The following is a 20,833-nucleotide window of genomic DNA, read 5'->3' as shown; positions in this document are numbered from 1 at the left end:
AGGTTAGTTTCATTATACATACTGTCACGTAGGGCAGAGGAAGGGAGCTCAGAACTCCAGGCTCTCTGCTGCACAGTTAGGACTTCAGAGACTGGAAACAGTGGTTGTGTCAGTGTACACAAATTCTGGCTTCCTTTGTGCCTTCGCACTACCCTGGGGTCTGTCCCTTGACCAACTTTGGCTAAAAGAGAAACAACTCCCCTATGCCACATATCCTTAAAAACAGAAAAAAAAAAAGAGACATATTATGGAAGAGAGATGATTTTGGGGCAGTTTTGTATAAGAGGTGTAATCTTTAAATGATAAAAAAGAAGTAGAAGTGAGAGAAAAAGCACTACTTAATGGAAGAGGCTAACTACTGAGATGTAGTAGCTGCTTTGAGAAGGAAGAATGACTGTTGGGAATGAAATTAAAGAGCTTTAGTTCATCATCATTGAGAATAAGGAGTTCCCTGTTACCATTATTAGTGTTGTACCACTAATTCCAAAACATCCATAAGAGCTTCTCTTTTTTCCCTTGGCTCCAAAGCTCAGTCTGCTCAGATTTTGAGAGGACTGCTTCAAACCTCTGCAATCCAAATCTCTACAACCTTCTCTCATCAAAGGTCTTTTATCTCAGGAAGGGGAAAACTTCCAATGAGGTCATCAAACCATTACCCAGCGTGCCTGGAGAGCCAGGACAGTTATGCCACACAACAGCCAACCTCAGAGGGAAGCTGCAGGTAGTGTGAATTGGGAAGGCTTTGACTCAAGTCATAGAATCATAGAATCATTTAGGTTGCAAAAGACACTTAAGATCATCGAGTCCAACTGTACATCTAACACTGCCAAGTCCACCACTAAACCATATCCCTAAGCGCCATGTCTACACATCTTTTAAGTACCTGCATGGATGGACGCTCAAGTCCTGAGCTGTCAGGACAACATTGACTGCAGTTAGACATAAGATACTTGTCACGTCTGTGATTTCAGACCTTGTTGGCAGAGTTTCTCATACCCCTCACTGAGGATGGGAAGGTACTGGGGAGATGGGAGCATGCTTCAGTTCCCAGATCCCATGACAGTGCCTAAACCGTCCTTCCTTCGGCCTCTGGCATCCCATTTCTTGAGATACAAAGCTGGTGGCCCTTCTGTGGATAATCATGTTAAAATGCACATAATGCAACAGTCTTTGAGGTGTTTGTGTGATTTTTCTAAGAGTATCAGTAGTTATAAAAATAAAAATAAAAATAAAAAAAAAGAAAAAAAAAGGTTAATCTCCCTAAATATAAATGTCTGCAACACAGCAGTCTGCATCTGTGGTAGCTGTTCTGGGCAGTGCAAATTACAAAGGTGTTTGCAATACAAGGCATGATACCCCTTCCACAAGTACACAACCAAGCTGTTCAGATGAAGGATGGTCTTTCAAAAGTCACCCTTTTTCTCCCCAGGTGGCATGGACACTGCTGATTTGCCTCTCCAGAGAATGACAGAGGCTGGATGCCCTTCTCAGGACAGACTCCTTGCAAGAAAGACAGAGCTGCAGGGGTAACTCGTCAGTTCTTTATGGCACTTCACTCGGCATCTGTTTGGATGTATTTAGTGCTTTTCTGTGACTACGCTTTTTGCACAAATGACCATAAAAAGAAAACCATTTCATAAGAGAGGGTCATGAAGGTCCTGTTACAGATAAGAAAGCTCACCATGAGCTCTGGAGTGAGTGAGGAAGTTTAGAATAAGCACATGGAGGAACCAAGAAGCTCAAGGCCTCTCCTGAAGAGCGAGAGGCCCTGAGCAGGAGGGATTGGCCATGTGCAGGTGTGGGAGAGAGGGTCAGGGGATGTCAGGGAGAAACAAGGTGGTGGCGGATGGCTTTAGCAAATCCTTACAACCGTGTCAGAGCCCAGCAATGGAAAGCAGTTGATGTCTGCAGGTGGAGGAATAGGAGGAAGTTTTCCTGGGAATATGGAAGGAAGGAAGGCCCCTCTTTGGCTAATCACACATGGTAGTGACAGTTCTATCTTGTGAGCATGGCTGCAGCTGGGAGATGGGGAATGCCTGCTGCTGGGGATGGCTGTACTCAGTCATGTCCCATGAGCTGACCTTGGTCTCCTCTTTCGCTTTTTCACTCCCCACACTTGGATGGACTTCAGGAAACATCCACGAGCTTTGATGATGCATGACCTCCTGGAGTGATGGCCCAACACTGCAGGAGAAGAGTGAAGGATTTGTGAGAGACACGGGAGTGCAGGGAGAGAGTGGTGCCTGCATAGCAAGAAGTGTGTTAAAGGCAGGAAGAAAACCTGAAAGAGCATGGTCTGGTCATGCTAATGTGGAATAGATTGATTTTTTTTTTATTATTTTAGGGCAGCAGCAGAAGGAGCACGTGCATTTCAGTGCTGGGGTATGGATACAAATTGAGGATTCGAGCAAGTTTGGGACTGGGACATCTTAGATGATTGAGGACCATTATCAGGGCTATGAAAGAATCTGGATGGGTTGTGGGGAGCTCACAGGCATTGCCAAATCCTCAGAAAACCACAGCCTTGTGATTAAAGCAGCAGCACTTGGTATCAAGCACACGCCCTGAGACATGAACACACTCACACTGACCACAGGCAGAGCCTTGAGAAACATTTGAGAGAAAGGATCTCCTTTACCAGGCCCTAGTAAAGGAGGAGGGGGGGGCCAGGGCTCGGCCATTCTGATGATAAACAAACATCAAGGGCTTACATGGCATCAGAGCCACCTCCACATTGCCTTGGCTACCTGTAACCAGTGCCTCCAAGTTTTTGCTTCACCAGGCTTCAGGGGCAGGCACCTCGACTGGTTGTTGCCTTCACAGCCTTGTCAGTGATGGCCCTTCGTGGGGTCCCAAACACCCTCAGAAACTTGGGGTTGCTTCTGCCTTTCGCTTCATGAGAGGTTTGCCAATCTTTCAGTATCTGCAGTTCAGGAACTTGGCACCAGAGGGCTCATTAACATGCAAAATGCCCTCACAAGCCAAGCCTCTGTGCATCATTTTCCTGAAGGCTTCAAGTCTGGTGTGGGTGATTAGAGAGATTTCAGGAGTGCAGCCAAACAGAGAACATTCCAGTAATAAATAGCAATAAAGCTGTATTTCTTCTCTATCTTCCCCCTGGCCCTGCTTACAGAACAGGTGGTATCAGCAATCTCCAATTGAGATTGATCTGGAGCATCTCCTGATGAAGCCTGAAAATGTCAGAAAAGCAGGTGCCTAACGCACCACCTGAGTGATGAGATGGGCCAGGACACCTCAAGAGGAGTCACACTGCTCTGCACCAAAAGGTGGGTGTTAGTGGGACTCTCAGGTGCCATGGCAGACTGATACTTGTGTTCACGGAGCTGGTCAAACGACCCATCTCCGTGTGTGTCTGAGTTTGCTCAGGTAACCCCTGACGAGCCCCATCTACTCCTGGTTGTTCTCCAGACTCCTGCCTTCAGGAACAAAGACCCAGGAGGTCTTGCTGATGAAGACGGAGGCAAAGAAGCCATGAAGTACTGCAAAAGCTGTTTATGTACTTAACCATTTAACTTTAGCAGGAGATAAGGAGCGACCCCCAATAGTAATACATTGGGAGGCAGTTCGACAGGGAGCAAGCTATGTGCAAAACAAGGGCAAAGTGTGGTATAGGAAACCAGGCATTAATGAGTGGTTGGGACCAGGGGAACTATTACTAATGGGTCGAGGTTATGCTTCTGTCTCTACAGGCACAGGTGTACGATGGTTTCCGATCAAGTGTATTAAACCATATGTGGAGGTGGCACCCAGATCCGGAGATCCGCCAGAGAGAGCAGCACCGAGCACTGAGGGTATTGACTCCGTACCTAAAGAGATTGGGGATTGCGACGTTATCGCTGAGCAACCTTGAGGATATCTTCACGTCACTACCACCTTTACGTGTAGCAGCTGAAGAGGAAGAGAAATTGGCACGGGGCTGTGATGGACATAGGCATGGTTGCCGACCATGGGTTCTAAAAAAGTGTAGTGTATGTGGGGAAAGTAAGTGGCGGGTTATTCGACCATCTGAGCCGTGGTGGAGACATTTTTGGTGTGTAGCATGTGTTAGATGGGCTAGAGCAGAAAGTTCGCTAGAAAGTCAGGCAATTCAATTGTTAGGGATAGAGGCTAATTCCCTTGGGAGATTTGATACTCCAGCACTTCACGTGGCACATAGAATTGTGATTGTCAGCAAATTCACATAGCTGAAATAGCTAGTACATTACACAGACGCCTGCTGGAGCAGCAAATTATATTGGCAGGTAGTGTGGTGAAGGTACAGTGTGGAGAACAAATTAACATACCACGATCATGGGAAGTTTCTCCCAAGGATTGGAAGCGACAGCAGTTGCGATGGTCTTGTGTATCACAAGCATTGGGCAGGCAGTGATAGATATCAGACAAATATCTGGGTTACCATTGCAAATGCGACCGGACAACAATCATTTTGCTTGTCCATGGCAACTCCTGGAGATCCTTTTCGTACTTGCCTGATAGGAGTTCCTGTTTTTGATCCAATTAGTTTTCAAGGCTACATACAGAACCCTACTCTTGCTACAATGAGTGCAACAACAGCTAGTCAATGTGCAAACTCCATGAATCCAGGTGTCAACTATACTGCATGGTGGCAGGGACAGATAATCATGTCACTCAACACACTATGATAGAAACCACAGGAGCTAGATTTATTAGGTGCCTTAGGAACCTACCTATGGAGCAGTCATGTTTAAAAGTGACAAGGCAACTGATCATGTTCTCATTGACGACAATATGCTACTATATGCTGTACAGATGTATCTCCAAAAAATGAGTTATATACAGGAACAGGGAAAAAATGACTTCTGTCCATTGGAGTGTCGATATTCTGACACGAGGGGAAAACAACATGCTAGGCCGGAAATTAACCAGGAGGCTTGTTTTAATTTGTGGTGATCGAGCCTGGCCAGGATTCCTAGTAGGCCAGCTGGAGGTCCATGTTACCTAGGAAACTTACCTGTTTCGACCTTCAGTGGTATTGCAGCTGGGACGCAGGATGCCAATGATAAATGTACAATACTGGGACAGACCTACTAATTTCATTGCTAGCTTTGTTTGCGCCAATAGGAACTGCGAAAGCGTTACAACTAACAAAAACACTAGGGTGCTGGACAGCTAAGCAATTAAAATATAACCCTCTGAGATACTTTCAACTTTAGCTACTGATGTTGATAGCATTAGACACACGGTATTACAAAATAGGGCTGCTGTTGCCCTTTCTGGCGTGGCCGACCCGGTTCGGGAACGGCACGGCGACCAACCCAGGCAGCTCGGGGCCATTAACTCACAGACACCAATGTGGTGGACGGTAAATGACGTTTATTAGTGTGTAAAAATGGCATTATATATCCTGAGTTCACAACGTCACTTACGTCTGTTTATGCCCTAAACCCAAACGCTATTGGCTATCAGGGTATTCGGGGAGGGGTCATATCTTTCCGTACAGCCCGATATCTTCCGGCCGCCAGACCCTAACTGCCTACATTTCCCCCCTCCCCATGCACGAGTAAAATCTACTAAAGTATAACAATCCCAAAGAACACATGTGAATAACAGAATAAAGAATACGTGTGTCATAAACGTGTATAAAATATGCTAAATACAAAGTGCTCTTACTCTATATCTTATAACAGTCTTAAAAACATGCATTACAAACTTGAAATAAGGCACGCTAATAAAAATAAATGGGGGATAGCTGGGGATAGCTTACCGGAACAAAATTTGAACAGAACATTCTTAAGGCAATTAGAGCATCCTTAAAGCAATTTGCCGGTGTTCCATCAGCATAACATTAACTTTTCTATCCGACTTCTGACGAACGACACGATCCTATTCAATATACAGGGTCCAAGGATCAATGCCACTACGGACCATTATGATCGGTCCCGTCAAGGTTGATATCAGGGTGGTCAGCCAATGTGGAATGACTAAACCATGATGCCAAACCAGCTCTGCTGGGCTTCTCGTTCCTTTTTCCATTTTTCCAGTCCCTGCTCGCAATTTGGTCATGGTGTCTCTCACTATTCCGGTGTGGTCTGCATATACACAACATTCTTCTCTTAGAGCGGCGCACACTTCCCCCTGCTTGTAAGACACCAGATCTAATCACTCTTCGATTTTGCAATACTGCTTCAGGATAATGATCTAACTGATTGTTCTAATGCACTTATTGATTGTTCAATTCTAGCTAAGTCCTCGTCCACTGCCATCCTCAAAGTGTTAAATTCTTTATTCTGTTGCACCAAAGATGTCTACTCCTGTACCTAGTCCCGCACCGTCCCATGATCAGTAAAGCAACTATTGTCAGCGCTGAAATGGGTTCTCGTTTTGACAAATGATGTTCTGACATAGTCCTGTAAGTCATAGGCAAAGTCCTAAGGGTGGTAAGAGATTTTAGGGGATTATAGCTACCTGAATACAATAGTTGGCAGATTCGTCAAACATGTCTAATGACAAGCAAGGTGGTAACTGCCCTTAGCAGAACAAATCCATTTGGTATTGCTGGCCGGTATTAGCCATTTTGCTCTTGGATTTTACCCAGTGTTCTAACACACAGTGATTCTATGTTTTTCGGGGACTTTACCCACACAGATACCCCTTCCTACCACTTGTGTTAGTGTGATCCCTAATCTTCTTGGGTCCCATATACATTGGGGTGGGTTTGGATGGTTTACCCATGTGGGTGTCTCACTTACTCCCACCGCCTCATAAAAGGGTGGTTTTATTCCATAGCACAGCCAACAATGTTCTGTGAGATTCGGGTTAGTTTTGTTCAGTACCTGATAACTAGCCTGCATCATTTTCCAGAGAGAATTCCCATCGGGAATCTTTGGTGGTGTGTACTGCTATGGGTGTGATAACTTCGACATTACCTAAGGTAGCATGTCGTGATGGTGTAGGTGGAAGTGCTGGCATTTGTGGCTTAATGGCGGGGATAAGCGTGGGTGCTTGTGGGTTAAGAGCGGGGTTAGGCCCAATGGCTTGGGGTGCCTGAGGTAGAAGCTTAATAATGTGTACCACTACTCCCGGATCTGTACCAGCTTTGTAAATGAATACCGACCACATTTTCCCCACCATCCAGCCTGTATTAGTTGGCTGTAGGATTTCTAAATTCATATGGGTACAGGTACCTCTGAGGTATATCATTCCGTCACTCGCAAATTTTGGGTGGGTGCATCCATTTGGTCCCCATTTTACCCGCAGAAATTTGGTCTTCTTTTGTGTTTCCATGCATCAGCTGTTACAATAGTTTCGCATCCTCAATGTCCACAATACAAATGTCCTGGATAATTACAATACTCATTCCAGGGTTTGAGCTGGGACACCAATATGTTCCCCATAATGATTTGGATTTTGGGCCCTCCCACCATGGGGAATAAGTCACCAACCGTTATCGTGAAGGGTCGGAGCACCTGCTGTTATACTTTCCTTTACCACCCTGCCATCGCTTGTGACGATCCCACTTGAATGGTTGATAGGGATGATGCACTGATTCTACCTGTCCTGTCGTGACGAGTCCTAGGATCAGGATGATGCAAAGGTGTCTTAGCTCTCTTCTGTGGGGGTCATATCGCTGGTGTTTGGATTCCGCGGATGCCGGGCTCTCAGGCGTGGGTAGGAAGCTTGTCGATTCGTCGTCCTGTCTCGCCACCAGGTCATACGGGTCACGAGGGCGTCCGATGAACTGTTCCTGCGAACAAAAACTCACAGTTCTCATTAGTTTCACTCTGGAGGTCTGGTTTAATGGACTTAAGTGGACACCACTTAACTTTCCCATCCTTTTTGACTGCGGCATACCCTCGCCCTGTAAGAACTAGCCTCCACCCCTGTTCCCATTCTCCCAGCTCGTTTTTGATTATGATCAACGGACCTTCCTCTAACGCTCTGGTGGCCCAATGTTTTTGGGTGGGGCTATTCTTCTCTTCCCCCTAGGAAATTGATTTAGTGCTAGAAGAGCGGGTTGCTAACAGGCGTGCTTGGTCTCCCGAGGGAATGGCGTTGGTGAATCCTTCTGTTCTCGCCAACACCTCTAATTTTGATTTCAGAGTCTGATTTGCTCGTTCAACTATGGCTTGTCCAGTACTGTTATACGGAATGCCATGTGTTAGGGTGATACCCCATTTTCAAAGCAAATGCCTGGACTGATTTAGAGACAAAGTTCGGTACCATTGTCTGTTTTGATCTGATTAGGGATACCAAGCCACGCCATGACTGTTAACCAATGTTGGATGTTGCTTTGGAGTCGGTTTTGCGGTGTTGTGTGGCCACAATCATTCCGCTATATGTATCTACTGTTACCGCTAACCACGCTCGAGGTTTCAAACAACTGACAGAGCGTGAAATCTGTCTGCCACACCTCGGAGGCCTTGAGACCTCTGGGGTTGACTCCACTGGACCACAGTGGTGCTTTCTGACAGTGAGGACACGTTGCTACTACATGTTTCGCGTCCGCGACTGAGATTCCGCATTTCTTCGATAGTGCTTTCGCTCCGATGGTGGAGTGACTCATGTAGCTGGTGGGCATCTCGTAATGTCCATAATCCTTTGCTGCGGCGTCTGCTTTGTCATTGCCGTGTTGGAAAAACCCTTTAATTGGGTTGTGGCTGTTGACGTGGATGACCGATACGGTGCCCTTTCGAGAGAAAAGTGCTTCTTCCAGCATTAGGGCTGCTGTGGATGTTGACACGCCGGGCCCCGACATGGCTAAGCAGAGCTTGGCTACAAACATCGAATCAGTCACTATGTTGAGATGTTCCATTGGGAACAGTCCAGCACGCCAGTACCACGGCTTCACTTCTAGCTGTTGGACTGAAAGCGCGCGATCGGTCATTTTAATACACTGCCATTCGTCTCCTGACTGCCACACCGCCACCGTGGTTGAGGTCGTTGAGGACGCATCTGTAAAGACCGTTGGTCCCTGTTGGTCGGTCCATGATCTTCTGTGGGAGGTCGATGTTGACAATGGCCAGCATTTGAGTCAGGGGGGTTTTGTAGCATACTGGACTTCGCCGCCAAATCCAGTAAGAGCTATGGCTAGATACTCTGACATCGCCACTGATTGCGTCGGGAGTTGTTTGCAAAAAGGTAGGTATATCCTGGCAGGTTCAAATGCCTAGGTGTCTTAGGGCGAGTTTCTGCCTTTCATGATAAGATTACCAAGGCATATCGACTCCTGGAGAGAATGCACGTGACGGTTTTCCCAAAACTATCCACAGTATTGGTTGAGCTTTTTCAGGGGGCCCCTGGGCTAGTGCCCCTACTCCTCCCCCGCTCTGTGAAATGCACATACAGATCGAGTGGTGCATCCGGGTTCCACCTGGCGAGTGTGCTTGACGATACTTGCCCGCTCAATAAAGTCAAGGGAGTTCATTGCTTCCGCCATCAGAGTTTTCTGTTCCCATGGGTTTCTTTCCTTTCAGAAGATCGTACAGGGGGGCCATGATTTCGGGAGGGATCAGGACAATGTGGCGAAGCCATTGCAAGGATCCCACTAACTGTTGCATATCGTGGAGTGTTCTGATGTCTCGGCGGATTTTTATTTGGGGGGGGTTATGTAGGAGCTCGTGACCCCTACTCCCAGGAAGGTTATACACGGTCCCTTTTTAAACCTTCGCACTCGCGATTTCGAATCCATTTGACTTTAGAGTTTCTGAAACTGTTGATATCAGCTGGTCCACCTGGCTTCCTGATGGTGTGATGATTAAGATGTCATCCATATATTGAATGATAGTCGCGGCTGGATTATCACACCGAAACTGGTGCCAGCGCCCGATCCACTGTAATCTGGCAGATAGTGGGTGAGTTGATCATTCCTTGAGGTAACACTTTCCACTGGAAGCGCAGGTTGGGGCGTTGGTTGTTTGGGAATATGACAGAAAAAGCAAACCACTCCCTGTCCTCCTCATGCAGTGGTATCGAAAAGAAACAGTCCTTAATATCAAGGACGGCACACGGTTGTCCTTTTGGTAGCATGGAGCTCATGGGCAGTAGTGTTTGAACGGGACCCATTGGTTGGATCCTTTATTTACTTCACGCAAGTCATGGAGAAGGCAGAATCCGTCGCCGGTTCGTTTGGGTGTTACAAAACGGGGGTGTTCCATGGGCTGGTGGAAGGCTCTATATGACCTCGTTGTAGTTCGCGGTCGACTAGCTTAAGAAGAGCGTCCATTCAAGGCTGTGACAGGGGCCACTGCTCGACCCATACTGGGTCAGACGATTTCCAAGTCAGTCTAATAGGTGGAAGTGGGTGTACGGCAGTGGCCCTTACTGTAAATTTGTCACCCTGGCTTTCAAGAGAGCTAGGGCATCCCTCCCCAACAGGGGTGGAACCCCTGACATGACATATGGGAAGAGGGTAATGGTTTTCTCACGGTCCCTTTCAGTGTAGAGTGTGATTGCTATCCGGTAGGTACTCTTCTGAGCTCGGGTTACTCCTCCAACTCCACCCACCATGGGCGCGTCCTCCAATTTCCAATGTGAGGGCCATTTTGCCTTAGGGATAACCGTAACATCTGCTCCGGTATCAATCAAAAAGGGGATACTAATAGTGGTGCCGTTTGTGGTATCATAGAGAGAGCAGGTCCCCCACACCACTGGTGGGTTATCACATTTTACTGCCAGGGCCACCCTGGGATCTCACCCCCAGGGAATAGTCCTTGTTGCCCCTGATGTAGGGATAGGTTCGGCTGGGTCGCCGGTTGAGCCATAAAGTTGGTCGCATCTCGAGGGGGTAATAGGTTCGGTGGCACCTCGCCCCATCCGGGGTTGGTATAGCTGGGCCGCTTAGTGCTCCAAGTGGGAGAGGGCTGCGCGTGGCCAGGTTGCCCCCTCCCCCTCCCGTTTCCCTGGTTTTTTGATCTGCATTCCTTGGCGAGGTGCCCCTTTTTCCCACAGGCCCAACATGGTCCTCTGGGTCGATTTGGCGCGGAGGGGGTGTTGTTGATTGGTCCCCCAGCTGGGGGCAGTTTGCCACCATGTGGCCTACCTGACCACATTTAAAGCATACCATCACATTGGCTATTGCGGTACGAACAGCCACTTGAATCGGAGCTAAATGTTCTTCTTTCGCGACATGTTTAATCATGTCCGCAATACTTGACCCCACTGGCAGCGATCGCAGGATTTCTTTAGTGGCCGAATTACACTGTTGGCGTAAGCAATCTGCCACAACCGGGCCTTTCGCCTCCGCGGGCAAGGTCGAGGAGTCGACCACTGCCTGGAGGCGGTCCACAAACTGCGTAAAGCTCTCACTTTCAGTTTGTTTAATCGTGGACCATGGCGATGGTTTGACTATGACCCTAGAGGTTGTGCGAATGGCCTCTCTGGCCGCATGAGTAGTTGTCATAACCTCATGGGCCCGCAGGCCTTGGGCCTGTGCTTGGGGAGTAATCATTGTTGGATCTGTACCCATCAGCCGCTGCAGGCTGGAGCCATGTAGCGGGTGGTCCGCTCCGGTTACTTGAGCTAGTTGCCTTGCACAGTTATCCTCCCATTCTTGTTTAAAAACAATCATCCCTGCCCCATCAAAAATCAATCTTCAAGTTTGCTTTGTATCGAACGGGAGCATATCATCTCCCCCGAAGACACCATCTATGAGGGTAGAAACCATGGCAGAATTAAGCCCTTTATCCGCAATTGCCTTAACGACCGCTTGTATGTCCTTAGGGTTTGCTGGTGAGTGGACCCTCTGTCCTCCGTCCGTTACCCGGACCGGGAACTCTAGCACGGCCGATGGGGCCCAATCGGCACACGCAGTCTTTATTTTTCTCCAGTCTGTGAGAGGGATTTTTTCCCTTCGCGGTCCCTTTCTATTTTTGTTTTTAATCGTATATGTTTCCTCTTTCTCCTCTTCTGAGCTTGAGTCAGTTACGAGCCACTCGTCCCAGCTTGTATCCGACCCGGAATCGGAGCTTGACCGGTCAGTTACTTCCGGGTTCCGGTACCCTTTTGTCGGGTTCCGGTCCCGCCCGCTCCCCTTACGCGGGTTCCGGTCCCGCCCGCTCCCCTCACGGGCGGGCCGTTCCCTCCCCCTTGGCTCGCCCCACCCTCTGGTTGGGGGGGTGTTTGCCCTATAAGGGCATTTTCCCGGGCAGCCGCTCTGATTGGCCTTTTGCCCCGCGCTCACACTCCCCCCCCATGCTGATTGTTCCTCCCACTTGTTTCCTTTTCATTCTCCTCCCCCTCCCGCTCGCGCGCGCTCGTTAACACTGGCACTTCCGCCCTGTTCCCGCCACGGGCATCTTCGCCCCGCCCCCTCCCTTCCTGCTCGGCGCCATCTTGGGGCGCATAAGGCGGCGGTCTGGTCCAGACTTCCTCAGACTCCGCTTTCTCTGAGGCGCCCCTGGCCTCCTCGGCTAACCCACTCCAGAAGGATTTGGCTCGTTTCTGCCCCTCCGTAAGTGGGTCGGGGTTCGGGGATTGAGGGGATGTGCCGCCCTCGCACAGCTCGTTAGGCACTGCATAATCGCTATCATCCGGGGGGTGCAAAGTCTGTGTGGCTGCCCCGACTCCCAATTTAGGGATGGTTTGCAGACAGTCCTTTGCCACCCTCCAGGTCTCCTGTTCTTGTATTGCTTTCTGCAGTGCCTGTACGACTTTTCCCCACGCTTTAAGATTTTTCCTACAACCCGAAGACATCGTCTCCTCAGCCAACGCTTTAGTGCATTTATCCCACATCTCAGGGTGGAGAATATCCACCGGCTGGTCGATAACACCAGTTTGCAAAAGCCTCGCAACGGCGAGAGTAAAATCTTTGGGTTTACAATCGATACCCCACTGTTTATGTAATTCTGATACGACCTTCACAAGGGCTTCCATCCTCCTTGTTGGTCCGGGAGCGTCCTCCCCGCCGGGCTGGTCCTGCCACTCCGGCCGCCGTTCACCTGATTCCAGGCGAGATTCACGGGTTTCGGCACCACTTGTTGCCCTTTCTGGCGTGGCGACCCGGTTCGGGAACAGCACGGCGACCAACCCCAGGCAGCTCAGGCCATTAACTCACAGACACCAATGTGGTGGACGGTAAATGGCGTTTATTAGTGTGTAAAACGGCATTATATATCCTGAGTTCACAACGTCACTTACGTCTGTTTATGCCCTAACCCAAACGCTATTGGCTATCAGGGTATTCGGGGAGGGGTCATATCTTTCCGTACAGCCCGATATCTTCCGGCCGCCAGACCCTAACTGCCTACAGGCTGCAATTGATTTTTTGCTTTTAGCTCAAGGGCATGGATGTGAGGATGTAGAAGGAATGTGTTGCATGAATCTTTCAGATCATTCTGTTTCTATTCACCAACATCTTCGGCAACTGAAGGACAACATGAACAAACTTACCGTATCAACATCACCCTTACTGGACTGGTTACAATCTCTGGGCATTACAGGATGGGTAGGGAATTGTTAGTACAGGGAATGACTGTGTTGGTTGTTGTAATAATTGTCTTGCTAATAATGGGATGTGCAATGAGTTGTATCAAGCAAGCATTGCTGAACATGTTCCACCAGACCTGGCTCGTTCAAAAACAAAAAGGGGGATTTGTGGGGTTCCTACGAGACAATGGTCACGTACTGAACAAGCCATGTCCAAGGGGGTGGTAGGAGGTGGTGATGAACTGACCAATCATAACGACGGGCAAGGACCTTGGCTATTGAGACAAACAAGATATGAAGAAGTTGAAACAAGATTGAAACAAGAAGAATGTTATGACAGCACGGTATAGTGTATTAGCATAAACCAATCAGAACTAATATAGAGGCGCGTGGACACATCATGCTCACCAATTATATTAATACAAGTAAGGTATGTTAACCAATTAGGATTAAGACGACACGCACACGGAGCGTGCACGATAGTGGAATAGTATAAATGTACCCTCAGATATGCGAATAAACGAGATCTGCTTAACGACCATATTGGTCTGCGTGCATTTACTCCAAGCCCTCTTGTGAACCGTGTCGTGGACTGCGACACTTAACCTGTAGTTTTCTTTTTCCTTCTTTTCCACCAGAGTTCTTCTCTTTCACCATCCTCACACATTCCTCTACAAACAGTCCAACCCTGCTCCTTCCCCACTGCCCCTGACTTTGCTTGCTTTGTGCCCTCGTATAGTGTTTCGAAGAGGGTTGTCCTGCAGATTCCTGCATTGGTCAGTACAAAATTAGCAACTCCTTTTATTAGCTGTAGTGACCTGCAATTTCTTATGCTGTTATCTTGTGTTGATGGCTCACCACAACCACAGTGAGCCATCTGCACACAAATATTAACAGCTTGTAAAATGGAGCTTCAGTTCAGGGGGACATTGAGAAACTCTGTAGGGGCCTGGACCGTGGGAAAGTTATAGAGAGAACATACCAGTACACTGTTATGTAACAGCATGGGATAGCAAGAAAGCATAGGGATGTGGCTTGCTTAAGTTTATAGTAAGTATCCAATTAGAACAGTAGAAGTGGCACGCAGCCAGATTGTGTACAATACTTGTAGCCAATAGCTTAGTGTGTAACCGTTACATAAGAGAGTATGTAGGTTATAAAAGAGTGTGTTAACCAAAATAAAGAGACTGCTAAAGCACCATATTGGTGTGCTGTAGTTCCTTCCTCGCGCGGACCCCAACATTATGGTGACCCCGACGTGATCGTTGCATCGGAGAAGAAGGGGGACCAGACGAAAGATGCGAGGGTGACTGCCGTGCCTGTGGAGGTAAGCCGGGCTGTCCGAGGGAGACGGGGGAATCCGTCCGAGAGAGACGGGGAATTGTAGGTCTACGTGATTAACAGCAGGATGGAGGGTGCAGTATCTGCACTGGAAAAGGCGGCGGTGAAATGTATTTTGCAGATAGCCGCGCAAACTGAGACTAAGATAAAAAGAAAAGAATTAGAAACTTTGCTGGAATGGGGCCAGCGAAGAGGTTTCCTAAAAACCACCGATCAGTTGTTTTCTGCAGCTTGCTGGGACGATCTAGGGCAAGAACTTTTGAAATTAGTCACGGTGGGAAATAAAAAGGCTAGAAAGCTAATTAAATCTTGGAAGAAAATGAGGGATATGCTGGAGGCTCTGTCCTCTGAGGCGAAAGTGCGATCCACTCTCAAAAAAGCACTAACAAAACTAGAAGAAAAAGGTCCGCCGACCCTGTAGAGGCAGCCCCTCCCTACGAGAACTTTCTGATACTTCCCCCCCCACACTCCCCCCGCAGGTTCGACGCCCTCCACCGCCCCTCCCTCCCCCCCCGCAGGCTCGGTGCCAGCTGTTTACCCTGTGATTGAGGTAGAGTTTTGGGGTGGAGAATCAACAGTCCCGTTAGCCCCGTTAATGCCTTATGAAGTGGGGCCGGAGGTGACATCTGGGGTCTCGGTACCTGCTCCGGAGGCTGCCGGAGGCAAACAGCCAACGGTGAATCCTGAAACTGTACCCCTCCCCATGGAAGTAGAAACAAATGAGTCAGACGCCGCTCCCGAAGCGGACAGTAACGCGCCTTTGCAAGAGTTACTGCAGCGACAAGAACAGCAAATGCAGGAACTATTAAAAAAAATGGAGAAGCCAGATGGAGGAGCTAGTAAAACATCGTGGCAACTTGCTTACAATAAAGCCTCGCAGGCGATATTGGCGGGTTAGAGGCTCTCGGACAGGCTATTGAGAAGCAGACAGCTCCGCCAGCAGAACCGGAACTTACTCCGGCAGAGCTAAAGCACAAAGAGGAAAGAATCCGGAAGTGGGTGCGAATTTGTGTGGAGAACGGAGACTGGGAGGAGGCAGAAGCTGACGCGTACCTACGCGACAGATCTGGGTGTGGCCTGGAACTGGCCGTCGCCTCCCCAGGACGGGCCGTCGCCTCCCCGGGGCGGGCCGTCGTCTTCTCGTTCGCGCATGCGCCGACTGACCGACCCGCCGCAGTAAGAGCACAGCACTCACAGACCAGCAGGGGAGCTCGAGCTCCATCTCCACCAATGCCAGACATCCAGATTCCGACGATCCTGGTGACGAACAGAACACACGGCCTGCGGCATTACCCGGTTAATGATCCAGGGCAACGATGGCAGGGTGTCATTCGAGAGGCCCGCCATCGATGGTGGCATCGAAAGGCGTAATGTTACCGCCTAGTATCACCGCAATGCCAGTTTTCACACAAGGAGATCGTCGTCAATGGGCACCGTTTGATTGGAAAACTGTGAAGCAGTTACAAGAAGCAGTGATGCAGTACGGAATGGACAATAAACATGTGATGCAGTTGCTAACATCATTCTTTAAAAACCAAACATTAACACAAGTGGACACCTGCCGGATTGTGAAATACCTCCTACTTCAGTATCCACAGACCTGGAGAAGAAAATGATGCATGGGGCTTGGACAAAGAATTCAGAGCCCCTGCTAAATCGCTCTGGTGGATGCTTTGATAACAAAGTCACCTTCCTTCAGAATCCCCAGTACGTCTTTGATGTTAACAAGACTGAGGGACAAAGTGTTGGTCTCCTTACAACAGAAGAATCTGCTCAGGTTTTAGAATTACAAGCTGTGCTCCTGGCCTTAGCAAAAGTGGCGCGAAGCAGCCTTAAATTTGGGAGTGGATTCCCTATACGTGGTAGGGGTTGTGAAACGTATACACCGATGGTTGCTTCGCCGTATCACCAATGAACTGTTGTTCAAAAGCCTTGCTTGACCTATGGCATGAAATGCAACACCTAGCCTACACCCAGTATTTGTCACCGCACTATTAGAAGCCATACCAGTTTACCCGGAGGTTTGGTGGAAGGAAATTCCCAAGCCGATTAGTTGGTATCCACGTTTCCGTGGACAGATCCCCACAGGCAAAATTAACAGAGGCTCGACAATCTCACCAATTTTTTCACCAATCTGCAGCAGCATTGCGATCGCAATTCCAATGACAAAGACTGATGCAAGGGCGATTATAGCTTCTTGCCCTGATTGTGCTAGAATACCTGTGTTACAGGTTGCGGGAGCAAATCCCAGGGGAATCCAACCCAGACAGATCTGGCAAACAGACATCACCGAATATGCTGCCTTTGACCGACTCAAATATATCCATGTATCAATTGACACCTGCTCCGGTCACATGTGGGCTACAGCCCTGACCTCCATGACGGCCAAGGCCGTTAAAAAACATTTGTTGCAAGCTCTTGCAGTAATGGGCCAGCCAGAACAAATTAAGACTGATAATGGCCCTGCCTATCGATCTGAATCGCTTGCAGAATTTATGCAGAAATGGGGTATTACACATGTACGCGGTATTCCATATAATTCTACGGGGCAGGCAATTGTGGAACGTGCGCATCGCACATTAAAAGAGCATTTAGAAATTATTCGAAATCAGGGGGAGATGGGACCACAGGATGCGCTACATAAAACATTGTTGTATTAAATTGGCTAAACCCTAAGCAGGACTCGCAAACACCACGTGCCATAGCTCACGGGCAGGGAAATCAAAAAGACCTCAGTAATACAAACGTATCGGCAAGGGTATTCATCCCAGAATCAGGCACTTGGGAAGGACCAAAGCAATTAATAACCTGGGGCAGAGGGTATGCTTGCGTCTCCAAAAATAACTGCCAATGGGTTCCGGCCAAATGGGTGAAGCCGTGGCTAGATGAACCAGCCGATGCTACAGGACCAGACAACTCTAACACCAGAGGCCTTGAGGAGGTGTGATCACCGCCTTTCACGTATCATCTGGCGTGACTCCAGGATCTGAATCCAGAACAGAAAATGCGGGAACATCATGGGTGTTTTGGATGAACTGGTTGGGTGGTCTGGGAATTGGAAGTATTGCTATTCATTTTGTATTGTATTCTGTACTATAAAAGGTTTGCACGGAATGATATCAAGAACTATTGTATTTATATTAAGAAAGAAAGGGGGAGATGTAGGGGCCTGGACCGTGGGAAAGTTATAGAGAGAACATACCAGTACACTGTTATGTAACAGCATGAGATAGCAAGAAAGCATAAGGATGTGGCTTGCTTAAGTTTATAGTAAGTATCCAATTAGAACAGTAGAGGTGGCACAGCCAGATTGTGTACAATACTTGTAGCCAATAGCTTAGTGTGTAACCGTTACATAAGAGAGTATGTAGGTTATAAAAGAGTGTGTTAACCAAAATAAAGAGACTGCTAGAGCACCATATTGGTGTGCTGTAGTTCCTTCCTCGCGCAGACCCCAACAAAACTCCAGGATTCGGCCAACAGAAACTTGTAGAGTTTTACAAGGAGAAGTGGCCAGTGCTGCAACAGGCAGGAATAATAACCCCCTCTATCAGGGCAGGCTGGGTCCTGACTGGCTGAGTTGTGACCGTGAGGAGAAGGGTCTGGGTGCTACAAGGGATGCCATGTGAGCCAGTGGTGCAAGCTCACCATGAACAAGGTCAACTGCATACAGGGCTGTGTTAGGAGGAACGTGGACACCCCAGACATCTTGAGTTTTCATCTCCATCTAGTGAGCCGTGATGTGATCACACCTGGACTAGTGTGTCCCTCTGCAATAATTCCTGCTCTAGACCGGTGGGGAGGTACTGACGGGTGCCCAGAGGAGGTCTGCACATGACCTGTACTTAGGGCCCCAAACCCCATCTTTGCTGACCTCGTCCATCCCAACACAACCCGAGAAACACACTGACCCTGGAGAACCACCGTGCCTTCCAGGCAGCTCCAGTTTCCCCTCCCAGAAAGCATATCTTCAGTGTCACCTGTCTGACAGCCCTGGGTATATCCCTCAGTTGCACTCGCCATCTTCACTTTCACCAGACACCAAATGGTGACTCCTAAACCCAGTCCTATGTCTCTAAAATGGTCTGAGCTTTTTATTCCTGAACAGATGGAGGAAGAGGAATTTCAGGGGTGCAGTTCTCAGGCCTCTTTGGAAGAAGAGCCCGGCATGAAAGCACTGCACTGGGGAGATGCCATTTTATTGCACAGATGCTATGAGAGAGCCCCCACTGAGCCAGTGCTGACACACCAAGGCACTGGGGTACCAGGTGACACACATTAGGTAGAAGACTCAGATGCAGTGACGTAAATGCAAATATTTTCTAGGACCATAATAACCATGAATTACAATAACAGCAGCAATAATGACAATTATAGTGATACATAAATAAAATACCCTCCCCCCCCCAAAAAAAAAGGTTGGAATCAGATAATCTGAGAGTCATTTGTGGAGAGAGGTGGTATCTTTATGGCTGTTGAAAAACATCTGTCGAATCACTTTCATAATGGCCTTCTTGAGCTCCTGGTTTCTCAAGCTGTAGATGAGGGGGTTCAATGCTGGAGGCACCACCGAGTACAGAACTGCCATCACCAGATCCAGCGATGGGGAGGAGATGGAGGGGGGCTTCAGGTAGGCAAACATTGCTGTGCTGATAAACAGGGAGACCACGCCAGGTGAGGGAGGCACATGGAAAAGGCTTTGTGCTGTCCCTGCTGAGAGGGGATCCTCAGCACGGCCCTGAAGATCTGCACATAGGACAGCACAATGAAAACAAAACACCCAAAACCTACACAGAGACTAACCACAAGAAGTCCAGTCTCTCTGACGTAGGCATCTGAGCAGGAGAGCTTGAGGATGTGGGGGATTTCACAGAAGAACTGGTCCACAGCATTGCCTTGGCAGAGGGGTAGTGAAAATGTATTGGCCGTGTGCAGCAGAGCATTGAGAAACCCACTGCCCAGGCAGCTGCTGCCATGTGGACACAAGCTCTGCTGCTCAGGAGGGTCCCATAGTGCAGAGGTTGACAGATGGCAATGTAGCGGTCGTAGGCCATGATGGTGAGGAGATAAAATTCTGCTGTGATGAAGAAGAGAAAGAAAAAGACCTGGGCAGCACATCCAGCATAGGACATGTCCCTGGTGTCCCAGAGGGAGTTTGCTATGGCTTTGGGGAGAGTGGTAGAGATGGAGCCCACGTCAAGGAGGGAGAGGTTGAGGAGGAAGAAGTACATGGGGGTGTGGAGGTGGTGGTCATAGGCTACAGCAGTGATGACAAGTCCATTTCCCAGGAGGGCAGCCAGGTAGATGCCCAGGAAGAGCAGAAGTGCAAGAGCTGCAGTTCCCATGTCTCTGCAAATGCCAGGAGGAGGAAGTGGGTGATGGAGCTGCTGTTGGACATTTGCTGCTTCTGGGCATGGGGCACTGTTCAAGAAGGAAAAGAGGGAAAATTGAGGTGAGAGAAAAAACACTTTGAGAAAAAACACTCCATCTTTCATAGACATCACCCCCAGCTGAAAGGCATTTCCTTTCTGTGGTTTGTGCTGGCTGAGTGAGCTGTGAGGAGCTGGACCTCTGACCCTGTGCTACCAAGGAGTCAACTTTGCACTGCTGCAGTGGGTACCTGGGAGCTGGCTTGTGACAGCTCTGATGTTCCCAAAGGATGTCAGATGTAATCCACCTTTAACGGAAAAAAATCACTATCTGCACTCACAACTCTGAAAAACATGGGCTGCAGAAGAGAGGCTCAGCATGTCCTGATAATAACTTTGTTGTTTTTCTTTTGCACCACCACACCTGGTGAGTGTTCTTTTGAGGGGTAGAAATCCTCATGTTTTATGACTGAAAGTGTGAGGAGTCTTAAGACAGGACAGGCAAAAGGGCCCAGCTCTCTGTGGCTCAGTGCAGAGTCAGGAGAGCCGCAGTGTCCATCAGTCTTGTTCCCAGTTGCCCAGGGCTTTCACTTCTCCTATCTTGAGGGTGACTGCACACACAAATTACACTTTATAGAAAAAGCAGCTGGACTGTGGTGATAGCAGGGGAGTCTTGTTTCAAAGGGCAGATCTGAGAACTCTTCTTTTTCCAGCACAGA

General features: G+C 48.6%; 1 protein-coding gene across 1 annotated transcript; it reads right to left on the bottom strand.

The window, feature by feature from the left end:
• Positions 1-19,186: 19,186 nt before the first annotated feature.
• On the bottom strand, positions 19,187-19,976 carry LOC137675512 (olfactory receptor 14C36-like). The gene is given in 3 exon segments (XM_068421641.1): positions 19,187-19,416; positions 19,419-19,703; positions 19,706-19,976. Coding segments are annotated over 3 exon segments (786 nt in total).
• Between the last annotated feature and the right edge of the window lie 857 nt (positions 19,977-20,833).

The sequence above is a fragment of the Nyctibius grandis genome, chromosome 34 (assembly GCF_013368605.1).
Source record: "Nyctibius grandis isolate bNycGra1 chromosome 34, bNycGra1.pri, whole genome shotgun sequence".
NCBI lineage: Eukaryota > Metazoa > Chordata > Aves > Nyctibiiformes > Nyctibiidae > Nyctibius > Nyctibius grandis.
Note: the sequence above shows the minus strand (reverse complement) of the source record. Positions and strands in the feature narration are given on the sequence as shown.